This window comes from Peromyscus maniculatus, chromosome 1, assembly GCF_049852395.1.
Source record: "Peromyscus maniculatus bairdii isolate BWxNUB_F1_BW_parent chromosome 1, HU_Pman_BW_mat_3.1, whole genome shotgun sequence".
Lineage (NCBI taxonomy): Eukaryota > Metazoa > Chordata > Mammalia > Rodentia > Cricetidae > Peromyscus > Peromyscus maniculatus.
Window position 1 is genome coordinate 193,273,445 of NC_134852.1, and position 13,796 is coordinate 193,287,240.

A 13,796-nucleotide genomic window follows, 5' to 3' on the forward strand; every position below is an offset into this window, starting at 1 on the left:
CATCACAACTTAGTCCTTTTAAATGTATTTCAGCACCTGTTACCCATTTTCCTCTACCCTTGCCCTTCTCAACATGCTTTTTCTAATTGTCCTTAAACAGAACCACTAAATAAGTTGTAGCCTTCTCCTAAGAAATAGTACCCATAAAAGCTATGGTCTGATGCGGAGAAAACAATCTTGGTAAAAATGTGGCTGGGGAAATCAGTTGTTAAAGTGGTTGCCACACAAGCATGAGGACCTGAGTTCAGGTCCCCAGTGTTCATGTAAATAGCTCTGCACAACAGTGTCTGTAACCCCTCGCTAGAGCAGTCGGGGAAGGAGCCTGCTGTCTTCAAGTCTAGTTGTGAGCTCCAGGTTCAGTGAGAAATCCTGCCCCAAATAAATAAATAGATAACTAACTAACCAACTAACTAACTAACTAAATAACTAAATAAATAAGAACAAGTTGGAGAGTATCTAAAGCAGGCACTCTAAACAGTCCTCTAGCTTAAACACACCTGTGCACACACGCACTCATACAAAAAGCAAACATACACAAAAAGAAATACAGATGTTGGGGGCTGGAGAGATGGCTCAGCGGTTAAGAGCACTGGTTGCTCTTCTAGAGAACCCGGGTTCCATTCCAGCACCCACATGGCAGATTAAAACTCTCTGTAACTTCAGCTCCAGGGGGTTTCAAAAATGTGCACAGCTTTTACACGCTCAGGCTTGTACTCCCTAAAATGACCTCAGGAGGAGTGAGTAGCAGGTTTGGAAACATACTGTCGTTGAGTTGGTGTGGAATCTAGTCTAGGTTAGTGCTGCTGGAGAGAAGACCCTAGTCCACAGCCATGTTTCCCAGAGTGCAGTTCTAGACTGTGCATTGGTTCATGGTACGAATGCTGTGGAATAATCCTTCGTTACACTGTATATGTGGCTATGATTGGATTAATAAAAAAGTTGACTGGCCAGTAGCTGAACAGGATAAAGTTAGGTGGGAAAGACAAAGTGAGAATAATGGGATGAGGAAGAGCTGAGTCACAGGAGTCACCAGCCAGACAGAGAATGAGTCAGACACACAAAGTGGGATAGAGGTAAAAGTTATGAGCCTTGGGGCAGCACCTAGATTAGTGGAAATGGGTTAAGTTGTAAGAGCTAGTTAGTAACAAGCCTGAACTACCAGCTAAGCATTTATAATTAATATAAGCCTCGGTGTGTTTATTTGAGGCTGTGGGACAGGAAAATTACAGTATGGTTGTTCCCATGAAGCAATGGAGCCATCTTTCCTTCCCTTGAATCCTGGAGGGCTGGTGACTACTTCAACCAAGGGAAAGTGGCACTGTGTGATTTTTGAGACTAGATGAAGGAAGGCCATGAGGACCCCACCTGGAACACTCATTCTGGGACATGGGAGACTCATGTAAGAAGTTGACTGCCCTCTTAGATAGTGTGGGTTCACAGATGCAACTTACTTCAGCCTTGTGGCCATCTCTGTTGTCTTAATCTATTTTCCATTGCTATAACAAAGTGCCTGAGGTCGATTAATTTGTAAACAAAAGACGTTTGTTTTATCTCACAGTTCTGAAGGATCAAGAGCATGGTACCAGCTGCTCAGGTCTAGTAAGAACTATGACTAGCGTCCCAGTGGTAAGATGAGCAAGGGTGAATGTATGCTAACTGAGGAGGCAGGAAGCAGGGAAAGATCAGCCTTCTTCTTTCCTAACAATCACTCTTGGGAGAACTAACCAGTTCCTGTGAGAACTACATAAATTCCTCCAGAGAGCAATACCTCAATTACTAATTACTTCCCATTAGGCTTCACTTTTTACAGGTTTTATTACCATCTGCATTGTCACACTGGGAACCAAGATTCCAAACATGAACTCTTGGGGGGCACACTGAGACCATATTCAAACCAAGCATTTGCCAACTGAAAGCAGATAGGCCATCTACCTCCTGGACACCATATCCAGAGAGCTGAGTTAAAGTTCCAGTTCCTGAATACCTTTGGTTGAACTTAGGGACAGAGAGGCACTATTTTAGAACTATTAATGATTTCATTAATTCAACAAATAATTATTGATCATGGCTGTGAATCTGGCCTTGAGCTGGACACCAGGCATGGTGATACAACTGTCCCTGATGTGAGGGACAAGGACTAAGGTGAGTGCATTATGGGTAATTACCAATGAAAGGAGGAAACTGAATCTCAGACAAGATGGAAGGGGAGCATCAGCACTTGAAGTTGTTTTCTGATACCTGCCCTCCATAATGTGTACAACCACAGGCTCCAGCCTCTGCTTCCTCCTTCCTGGGTAGACCCGGAGTTTTCTATTCTGTAGGAGGCATGGGTAACAAATGCTGTTGCAGAAAAAACACAATCAATGAAAACCTTGTCAACCCTATTCTAAGATGTTAGCTATTGGTCATGGCCATGAAACTGGGTGAAAGCTGAACTCTGAAACCTTAGCAGACTCTGGGAACATTTGCAATAGGTTAGAGACAGCTGGCTGAGAGTTCCTGTCACCACTCGCTGTAATAGCAAAGCCCGGGCCTCCCTGGTAGGGAGGTGGTGCCTACCTCAGCCTTATTGCAGATTCATTTGCCCTTCCCTATGGCATCTGTATTTCACCCATCAGTAGAAAAATTATGGTAGCTAGTTCATGACAGAAATGAGGAGCATAGAAAAGTGTCTCAATCAAATAAATGGAACCTCCCTCAGGAATCTAACCACAGAACATTCAGATTCAGCTGGATTTGAATCCTGGCTTTGTGTAATCTCACCAAACCTTGGTTTTCTTGTCTGAAATTATGTTGTCCACCTCTTATGGCTGATGTGTGGACTAAGTTATACACATGGTGTTTGTTTTTTTTCACAGCAGCTCCTTTGCCCTAAGACATTCCCAAAGCCCCTGTCAGAGGCAGGGCTTTATCCAGAGGCAGACCAGGTAAAGAGATGCAAGGCGAAGCCAGGTGGTGAGTGTGCTTGGCCGAGAGTGCTCAGCGGAGGCAGCGTTCTTTACAAGATGGACCTCAGTTCTTCTGCACTCACCTGGCTGCCTTGGAGATTGGGAGAAACCCAGAGAGCCCAGAGCAGCTGGTGGCCTCCCTGGAGCCCCTCCACCTTGGTGTGCAGCTCCAGCAGCTATGTTCAGATTTCCTGGGGTAGCACTAACCTTCTGCAGCCTCGTAGTCCAGACACTGGACATCAAATAGGAAAGCATAAATTATATACAAGGGCTCCTTGGGCAGCTAGTGACGGACAGTTTCTCCATTCATATCTCTGCCCCTTGGAGAGGAACTATTTGCTTTTCAGCATGGCACCCATTCAGATATCCCTTCTCTTTCCATTATTTGAATGATATCCATAATGATAATCTTCTGTAAGGAGGGTGGAAGGGAACTGAGCATGGAACTCCTTTGCTCTGGAACAAGCAACAAGTCACAGAGGGCAAACTCGTGGCTACTCAAGTTCATAGGCTTGAGTTAAAACAGACCCAGGATCAAATTCCCAGTTATTAGCAGGGTAGGGTTTTTAATGTCTCCCAAGGCTCTCTCCTCATTGTTGTGTGGGTCTGCTAATACCTGCCTCACAGTATTATTAATAATTAAATGTATGACATGTACATTTAATATATTTAATATTTAACACCAGTGCCTGGTATATGGCAGTGCTTCGGCACTCTTAGTTTTTCAATATTGAAGCCCTCGGAGCAGAGACAAATGCATATGTTCCCAACTAGACAGATAATTGTCACAGTGCGTCAACAAGGAATTGTCAACGGACCACACTGGAGGGAGCAAGTCGCCCTGTGATACCGTCTGGCGGGGCTCAGGACTGAACATGAAGAAGTGTTCAGTCAGAAAGAACTGTCTGCAGGAGACCATGACAGCCACCACCCCAAAGAAACAATGCCAGCCTGGATTAGCCACCAGGAAACACAAAAGGATGTGGAATATAGACTGGGCCAGGATGGGCAGAGCCTCTAAATTTGCATTTTTTTGGGGGGGGTTTGAGACAGGGTTTCTCTGTGTAGCTTTGTGCCTCTCCTGGAACTCACTTGATAGCCCAGGCTGGCCTCGAACTCACAGAGATCCGCCTGGCTCTGCCTCCCGAGTGCTGGGATTAAAGGCGTGCACCACCACCGCCCGTCTTAAATTTGCATTTCTTAAATTATTTATGTCAAAGGGCCAGTTTACAAAAACAAAACAAAACAAACAAACCACAACAACAACAACAAAAAACCAAACCAAACATTTATATCAGTGCTTTAATTTAAACATAAATAAGCTGGTTTGGCAATGTCATGTTACAACCAACTTCTAAATGTTGACTTAAAATGTCTGCTTCTTGCTTGACTGGCAACCAACAGCACAGTCCTGAACCCTGCACGATCCTTCAGGCATCTCTCTAAGAATGCATCCATGTGTGAATGTGACCATGGTTTTCTTGCTTCTCTTGCTTGCATTAGTGGAGGACTTGCTGCTAGCTGTTTGATGCAGCGCTTGCTTCAGAACACCTCATTTTGATACTTAATCTCAAGGCTTCTTCGAAAAATGCATCGGGTTTGAAATCTGCCAATGTTCTTCTAGCTTGAGTTGCCAATCAAGAATTTATCCTTGCTGGGCGGTGGTGGCGCATGCCTTTAATCCCAGCACTTGGGAGGCAGAGCCAGGCAGATCTTTGTGAGTTCGAGGCCAGCCTGGTCCACAGAGTGAGATCCAGGAAAGGTGCAAAGCTACACAGAGAAACCCTGTCTGGAAAAACAAAAAACAAAAAACAAAAAACAAAAAAATTTATCCCACGACTCCACTGTGACTAGAAAGAGTGCATGTTTTTCACATCGCAGACTTTAGGCACTGTTACTTCTTCAATGTGAAATGCCCATAGGCTCATATGTTTGAATACTTAGTTCCCAGCTGGTCACACTGTCTGTGATGGATGTGGCACCTTTAAGAGGTACAATATTACTGGTGGAAGTGGGCCCCATGGGGTAGGCCTTGGGGAATTCTTTTAATAGTTTTATGTGTAGATAATGGATTTTAGTTCTTTTCATTCCCCACCCCTTGCCCTATCCTGGTGAAACCCTTCTCCTTTCCAATAAGTTGTTCTCTTACTTTCAAGACTTTGCTTTATGTGTGACCGCCTGCTGGGTTCTACTTCCTGTTCATTCTCTGCTTCCACATTGAGACTGTCTGGTTTCATGCTCTTGCTCTTGTGTGTTCCCGCTTTGGTGGAAGATAGCCTTTGGAACTATGAGGCATAATAAACCTTTCTGGGGGAGGGAGAGAGAGGGAGAAGAGGGGGGTGTCTTGTTGATTGATTTTGTTATTGTTATTTCTGAATGCACAGTGTTGATTTTGTTTGGCTAGTTGTATGAACAGGAATCAGAAGTTTCAATCCCAGCCTTCATTCACACAATGCAGAGCCATGGCCCACAAAACTGTTTAGAGATCTAAGAAGGGTATGTGGCTTTCATACACAGTGTGAACTGGGACCTGCCTATGAGGTCCCAGGAAGTCTCAGGAAAAGAGTAGCAGGGGATGACTGGAAGGGAGGATTGGAAGTTGAGCATCAGGACCCCCTCAGCATGCCCTTCTCTCTGAGCTCAGGCAAAATTCCATTACTATAAGTATCACTGTTTATTCAATAATATTATAACAAATAATGATATATAACAGGTATAATAATATTATATATATGCACATATATGTATTATGAAAAACTCCCTCTGAAGAGGTGTGGATGGACTAAAGCCTCCTCTATGAACTGACTAGTTCTTTTGTTTTTGCCTTGAAATTTTGATGTTAAGAACCTTTCAAGAAATATATTACAAATAATTTTTGGAATTATATGGGCCTAAGCTAGGGACATAGTCACCTGTTATGCCTTGGCCCCTACAAAATGTTGTCTGACCTCAGCTTGCTTCTGTCACCCAAATGGCCTCAGTTCCAACCTCCAGCCTGTCTTGTGACAGCAGCCTGAAGTTGGCCTGTCAATCAGATATTCTCAGTTTGATGTGCATCCAGAAAGCATCACACCAGAAGCAGCTTCAGTTCCAGGTCTCCACCTCTCCGCTAGGGATGCAACTTCCGTCTTCACCAGCAGGGCTGTTGCTGCCCTGTGATTCCTGTGTGGATGGCATAGTTCCCCTCTCCACCTTTTCCAGGGGGCTCTTGCTAGGCACCCGTCTGCTTCTCTTTTGCTTTCTCTTCAAGTGTTCCAGGAATTCGTCTGCTGTTCCTTACATATCCCCACCCCAGCTCTCTCCCTTCCAAAGCATTGTGTGGATCAGGTTAGCTTTTAGAAATGGCACACTAACACTACTGGTACCCTGCTTACACAAGTCTTCATTGGCTTGACATCCCCAGAAAAGAAGAACCAAGTTCCCGAACAAGGCATTTAAGACCCTTGCCACTACTGACTCAGCCATGTCTACAACTAACACACACTTACCAGTCCAGTCCCATAAATCCCATCAGTCTTCTCCTGTCCCCTGACTGCTGAGCCCCTTCACTCAGGACAGCTCCCATTGGCTGCTCTCAACCCACCCAAGCTCTGTTCCTTCTCTAAATCTCACCCAGATCTCACCCTGGCCTTTTGTCTGTTCAGAGGCGTTAGCCATCTGTCTCGTGTAGGCTCCTAAGATCCAGAAATGTCCCATATTTCTCTGTGCCATTTGTCAAGAGTGAGCCCTCCTTGACTTTGGACTTCTCAGCCACTAGAGCCTCATCTAAGGCATTTTGCTCTATCGCCTCCACCTGATGCAGACAGACAGGCACACGCACATTTACACCTATTTCTCTTTAAACTTTGGGTTCTCATACAAAAATTTTAACTCAGGTTTCATCAGACAAATTTGAAAACTACTGGGTTAGAGTCTTCCATGAGAAAAAATGAAATCATATACCAAAACTACCTGCACACTGCCAGGCACTACTTTAAGGACGGTTTCACTTTCCATCTTCCCTTAATTTCTATTTTACATGACTCTTGCTAATATCATAGATAGATAGATAGATAGATAGATAGATAGATAGATAGATAGATAGATAGATAGATAGATAGATAGAGAGATAGAGAGATGATAGATAGAATAGATAGATATGCATCCAACCTCGGATGTAGTCCATTGCTGTTTCTCTAATTAAGAGAGGTCATTCACTGTGTGAAGATCCATGAGTCAAGCCCAGTGTGTACCTTGTCTTTAATTAGCTGGGATACTCTGAAACCTTGAAGAGGGAGGAGAATATCTCATTTTGGAAGCTTCTTTTACTGATGACTTTGCCTTCCACTTCTAGTGATTCTGTCACCCACATTGTGGCAGAGAACAACTCAGGTTCAGATGTCCTGGAGTGGCTCCATCTACAGAACATCAAAGCCAGCTCCCAGCTTGAACTCCTCGACGTCTCCTGGCTGATTGAATGCATGCGAGCTGGGAAACCGGTGGAGATGACAGGGAGACATCAGCTTGTTGTAAGCGTGTCCTTTGCTGGATGGCCACGGACCTGGGTGTCAGAATCCACAGACTTGGGTTGATTCCAGATTCTTTTCTCATGGAGTCTACTTAGCTCTGCTGGGCTTCCGTCTGCTCCTCTATCATATAACAATCATGCCCACCTCTTTAGATGGCATGGGAATTGAAGTGGCACACACACACATCATACGCGGTGTTGACATGTTAAAAGCACCAAATTGATGGGAACTACTTTTTTTTAAATTATTGTTTTTTAACTTCAAAAAAATTATTTATTTTGTATATGATGTTCTGCCTGCATTTATGCCTACATGCCAGAAGAGGGCACCAGATCTCATTCTAGATGGTTGTGAGCCATCATGTGGTTGCTGGGGATTGAACTCAGGACCTCTGGAAGAGATGCCAGTGCTCTTAACCTCTGAGCCATCTCTCCAGCCCAATGAGATGTCACAGTGAAATTCATTATCTGGTGTAATTAATATATACTAATAAAAAGAACAATTGTACATGTCTATGATAGGACACTAGAGATGTGTGTGACACATTTTGAGTCTTCTGCGATTTTACCCTCTTCCAGGGATAATTTCCACAAATTGTCTTAAAGTAAATCTTTTCTTTATATTTAAGCAAATATTTATAGTTATGTACACTTAATGATTGGCATTGTCATTCAAAATGGATGCTTATGCTTTTGTGTAGGTGAGAAGAAACTCTTCCCCGAGTCATGCCCCAGGCTCCCAGAACACCCAGGCTCCACCACCTACTGCACCAAAGATCTCCCAGTATGCTTGTCAGAGAAAGACCACGTTAAACAACTGTAACCGGGTGTTCACGGTAATGAGGCTTTCTCAATACTCAGGGCAGAAGGGGGGCTTGAGGCTTCTTTCTATGAGTCTACAAGTTTAATTATGACTTTTCTGGAAATCTTAGAACGCTTCTCCATGCCTTCCTGCCTAACCTGACCTCCAGTTCTTTGTCAAGTGGACCTCCTTTTCATGGACATGGAAAAACATATTGTTTATTCCATAGAGACAGTAGATAGGCTCCCAGCTGCTCCGGGGTCAGGGTTTGCCCGGGTAACACATTCGGTAGAGTATCAGGCACAGGGCTTCTCATCTCTGACTTTCAAGTGCATCTGTGAGGAGGAACAGGAAGTGGGTAGCGGTCACTGGGCCACTGGGCCACAGCTGCAGTCTCTGCTGGTGAGGAAAACACACCTCACCTCAAATAACCCTGGCTCTGGGTCGGTGTGATGAACTCACCCCTCATTCCACAAGCACTGGCTGTGGTTTATGTACAAGCTAAGAGAACTGGATGTCTGGGAATCACGAGAGAACCCTGGCCATGGACTTCCGAGGAAGACAGCAAAGGGTTATCCCAGTCATGACTGCTGGGACCCCATGAGCACCAGGTCACCACTTGGTTAAGTTGTTTCTAAATGTCCAGTGATGCTGAACTCAGTTTCCTCATAATTCATTAGACACCTGTAGTTGGTTGTTTTTACTCTTCACTCTTTGGCTCTTTTCTCTTTGTTTCCTGCCATCCAGCCCCCAATAAATGACACAGAGGCTTGTTCTTTCTTATAAATGCCCAGCCTTAGCTTGGCTCATTTCTAGCCAGCTTTTCTTAACTTAAATTATCCCATCTACCTTTTGCCTCTGGGCTTATACCTTCCTTTATTACTATATATCTTTTTTTCACTTCTTACTCCATGGCTTGCTGTGTAGCTGGGTGGCTGTCCCCTGATGTCCTCCTTTCCTCCTTTTCTTGCTCCTTGAGATCCTTTTCCCTATATTTCTCCTTTCTATTTATTCTCTCTGCCTGCCAGCCCCGCCTATCCTTACTCCTGACTCACTATTGGCTGTTCAGCTCTTTATTAAACCAGTCAGATGTTTTAGACAGACACAGTAACACAGCTTCACAGAATAAAACCAATGCAACATATCTTTGTATCATTAAAAAATATTCCACAGCGTAAACAATTGTCATATATCTTCAGCTAATATTCCACAACAGACACCCATCTTTTCAGTTGAATGATAGTGTCCCACAGGGGAGGATGCAAAGTTGCAGGAGGTTGATCCTTGCTTCAAAGGTACTCCGTTAGTAAAAGGGACAGGAGGGACTTGTGAGTGATTCTGAAGAGCAGAGCAGCTAATCTGGTTTTATTTTTTAGGATGCCTTTGATATCCTGGCTGAAAATTATGAGTTTAGAGAGAATGAAGGCTGTTATGTGGCATTCATGAGGGCAGCCGCTGTACTGAAATCTCTGCCATTCCCCATTATCACCATGAAAGACACAGAGGGAATCCCCTGCCTAGGGGACAAAGTGAAGTGTATTATAGAGGTAAGGGAGAAGTGGAATTTGCTACACCTCCAAATAGGTGAGAGAGAGACAGAGGAGATCACATAGGTATGGACTCTCTCCTCTTATTTAACTATAGATAGATCAAATCGCACAGAAAGGGATAGGTATAGATGTGTAGAACACATAACCCAGTGTGATCCCAGTAGGACTATGTGGACCCAGATAGTAGGGAAAAGACTCAAGCCTAAGAGTTCAGAGCATCAGAGTGCTCTGGCTCCTAAGCCAGGCTAGGTGAGGGGCTCAGGCTCACTCAGGGCTCTTCCTGTCCAGCACAGGGTGGTGTTCAGTGGGCTGATTCTGCATCAATAGTGTTCTGGGAAGAAATTGGGCAATAGAGGCATGTTTAACAACATTTAAGGATTTCCCAGAAGGCAAGTTTGCCACCCAGTAGCAAGTTTCAATCTAATCAAATGCAAAGTACATTATTATAGAAAAAAATATCCCAGCTCAGACAACAGAGGCACTAGGCCAGATCTCATAAGAGCTTGATAATGACGGGCTTTTCAGTGGACCAGCAATTAACCTGATGGATTGAAAAGTCCTTTTATCTCCACAAGTTGAACCCACTGAAAAGAAAATTATCAGAACCATTTGGACAATACTTGTCAGTGAATATTTTAACTTATCTTCTGTGGATTCAGACCCTCATCCTTCTGTACCCTTGTCCAAGATTATAAAGGGTATTTGGATCTATGATCAACTAAGAATTTTCAGGATTACATGGAAATTCTTGCTTTCTACAGGCCAGCCAGGGAAATTCTCCAAATTTCATGAGAAATCAGCAGCTGGGGCTGTAGATTTGAGACTGATACAAAATTATGTAAGGACATAACTCAAAATCTTTTGTTCAACTCTCCTTGCAGGGAATTATTGAGGATGGAGAAAGTTCTGAAGTTAAAGCCGTGTTAAATGATGAACGATACAAATCCTTCAAAGTAAGTAGTGTATAGCTAGAGTTTTCCTGCCTTGCCCACAGTCAGGACAAATCTTTGTCACCTGCCAGTCCCACAGCCACTCAGACCCAACCAGGTAAACACAGAGACTTATTTTGCTTACAAACTGTATGGCTGTAGCAGGCTTCTTGCTAACTGTTCTTACAGCTTAAATTAATCCATTTTCATAAATCTATACCTTGCCACGTGGCTCGTGGCTTGCCGGCATCTTCACATGCTGCTTGTCCTGGCGGCGGCTAGCAGTGACTCCTTCTGCCTTCTTGTTCTTTCTTTTCTCCTCTCTGTTAGTCCCGCCTATACTGGCCAATCAGTGTTTTATTTATTGACCAATCAGAGCAACACATTTGCCATACAGAACATCCCACAGCAGTAGTGATTTTACATTTGTTTACTGGGGAGTGGCTTCCTGTTTACTTGCTGTGGATGGTTCTATTAACTCAGGCTGCCATACCAACATGCCACACACTGAGCTGCTTAAACAAAAATTTATTGTCTGCCTGTTCTGGAAGCAGAAAGTTTAGGTCAAGGCGCTAGATCAAGATTCTGTGGAGGGCTCTCTTTGTGAGTTGCAATGTCCTGCCACCTTCTTACTGCTGCCTTCACATGGCAGAGGTAGAGGTGACAAAGGCATGGGTCCTAGTTTGCTTGCTCTCAGCTGTCTTTCTTCACTCTTACACTGTTATATTAAGCATGAGTCTGCTTAGGGAATGGCACCTCCCACAGAGGATTCTCACACCAATCAACAGCCAAGCCATCCCCCACAGACACACCCACAAGCCAATGTAGTACAGATAATTCCTCATTAAAACCCTCTTCCCAGGTGATTCTAGGTTGTGTAGAGTTGATAAAGCTTATTAGTACACCTCCCAAAGACCCCACATGTGAAGACCATCACACTGAGGATTAGGACTTCAACATGGGATGTACAACTCAGTCCATAGCAGAGTCCTAAGAAGCAGATGCATGGACAAACACGGTGTTCCAGTTTACTTCCATATGAAGAAATTACCTTCCAAGAATCTGTCATTCATGGTTACAAATGTCAAAGGGACAGAAGTACATGAGGAGAGCAAAGCTGGCCTGGACGCACAAACTCACGGCCTCACTGCATCTTTGTTTCTGGGACCCAGGGTTGATCACCTCCCAATTTCTCTTACCTTAGAGTCTCTGGTACTGTGGCCAGCAGTTCCTTTAGTTCATAAGTGATACAAGGCCTAGTGTGTGGCCAAAGCAGGAGCCCAGGCCTGGACTACATTTTAAGCCCATACTTTGCCGTTACCCATTTGTAGATGGGGTGAATATGCTGAGTCTCCAAGAGCATCCTTCTGTCAAAGGTGTGGTGAATGATCGTGTGTAAGAGACTGAGCAACCTGGAGGCACACACACACACACACACACACACACACACACACACACACACACAACTCATCTTCTCACTGTTTTCAAGAGTAACTGGGCCAAAGTTTTGCTTGTATTTCTTGACTGTAGCCTGAGACTTTGGAAAGTGCCACTCCATTGTCATAGTGATGATTTGGGGGAACTACCAGCCTGCCTTTCCCTCCTTTCCAGCTCTTTACTTCTGTGTTTGGAGTGGGGCTGAAGACAGCTGAGAAATGGTTCAGGATGGGTTTCAGAACTCTCAGTAAAATCAAGTCAGACAAGAGCCTGAGGTTTACGCGGATGCAGAAAGCAGGTAACGGGGCAGATCACGGGCTGCGCTGGGTTTGTCAGGGTGGAGTGACAGGGAGGCCACCTTCACTTGCACTCCAGTCTCGGGGAATCAGGTATATCTTGGCTCCAGCACAGAGTGATCCGGTTAAAATCTCGAGCCTTTGTTACCTCACTGACGAACCTGAGGTAACTGGGGAGCACATCGGCTCACACAAAGCCCTGGACCTGGCCTAGAACAAGGCCTCTTACTGGGCTGCTTTATCCAGATGTCAAACCAGGATGGGCACTGTCCTGCTTCCTACAGCCTCCTCTAGACACTTGGGTCTGGCTGCCTGCCTGGGTAAGAATCATGACATGAAGCGTCAAAGACAGAGTGATAAGCTGATGAGGAGGAAGGGGAGAAAGGATGTCTGAACAAACCACACTCACACTGGGTTGGTTCACACTGTGAATGGCCTAGGGACTGGAAAACAGAGAAGGGCAGCAATCTAGACATAGCCTTGATCTATCCAGCCAGAGGCCTAGTGCCCAGGAAGAGACAGCAGTGCATTGTGGAGATGGAAGTGCTGTGACCATCATCTGAATGTCTGGGGAGCCCCCCAGCTCCCCATGGGGGCCAGGTCACCTCCTTCTGTGGACTGTGCTGGTATGTTTTCCAGAAATGAGGAGATGCAATTCCATAATTCCAAACACTGTGGCTTCTGGAGTTATGTAGAATAGTAAAGTTATCAAGTTTTTAAATATGGAAGGAAGTAATGGAGTCTTCTGGCAGAGGATACTGGGTATGTGGGAGTAGTCAACAGTTACCTTCTGTTTAAGTGATAACAACAGACAGACAGACAGACAGACAGACAAAAGGCAATGAAATCACAAGAAACAGTAGAGGAGGTGAATCATATATTGGGGAATATCCCCAGTGAAAATAAACCTGTTAATTTCTGTTTTAAAAGATTTGTATTTATTTTTAATTTATGTATATGAATGTTTTGTCTGTATGCACGTCTGGGCACCACATTTGTGCAGTGCCCGTGGAAGTCAGAAGAGGGCCTCAGATCCCCTGGAACTGAAGTGACATACAGGTGGTTGTGAGCCACCATGTGGGTGCTGGGAATCGAACCAGGGTCCTCTGAGAGAGCAGCAATTGCTTTTAACCACTGTGCCATCTCTCAGACTTGCTGATTTCTGAGTGATTGGTAATAAGCTTTATACAATGCCATACAGGAAAAAAAAAAAAAGAGTCTAAGAAAAAAAAGATCTCGTATTTCTACTCTGGACCCCAGAAAGTACACATCCAGTAGGCATGTTTTACACCAGCTTTAGAGATACCTTTGAAAAGAAGTGTATGTA

General features: G+C 44.4%; 1 protein-coding gene across 2 annotated transcripts in view; it reads left to right on the forward strand.

The window, feature by feature from the left end:
- Positions 1–13,796, forward strand: part of Dntt (DNA nucleotidylexotransferase) — a 36,377-nt gene that overhangs the window by 7,058 nt on the left and 15,523 nt on the right. For both annotated transcript variants that reach the window (XM_076567748.1, XM_076567759.1), the window contains exons 2-6: positions 7,282–7,456; positions 8,157–8,291; positions 9,634–9,804; positions 10,689–10,760; positions 12,348–12,471. In XM_076567748.1, the coding sequence (XP_076423863.1) occupies positions 7,282–7,456; positions 8,157–8,291; positions 9,634–9,804; positions 10,689–10,760; positions 12,348–12,471 (677 nt within the window). The remainder of the gene's footprint in view (positions 1–7,281; positions 7,457–8,156; positions 8,292–9,633; positions 9,805–10,688; positions 10,761–12,347; positions 12,472–13,796) is intronic.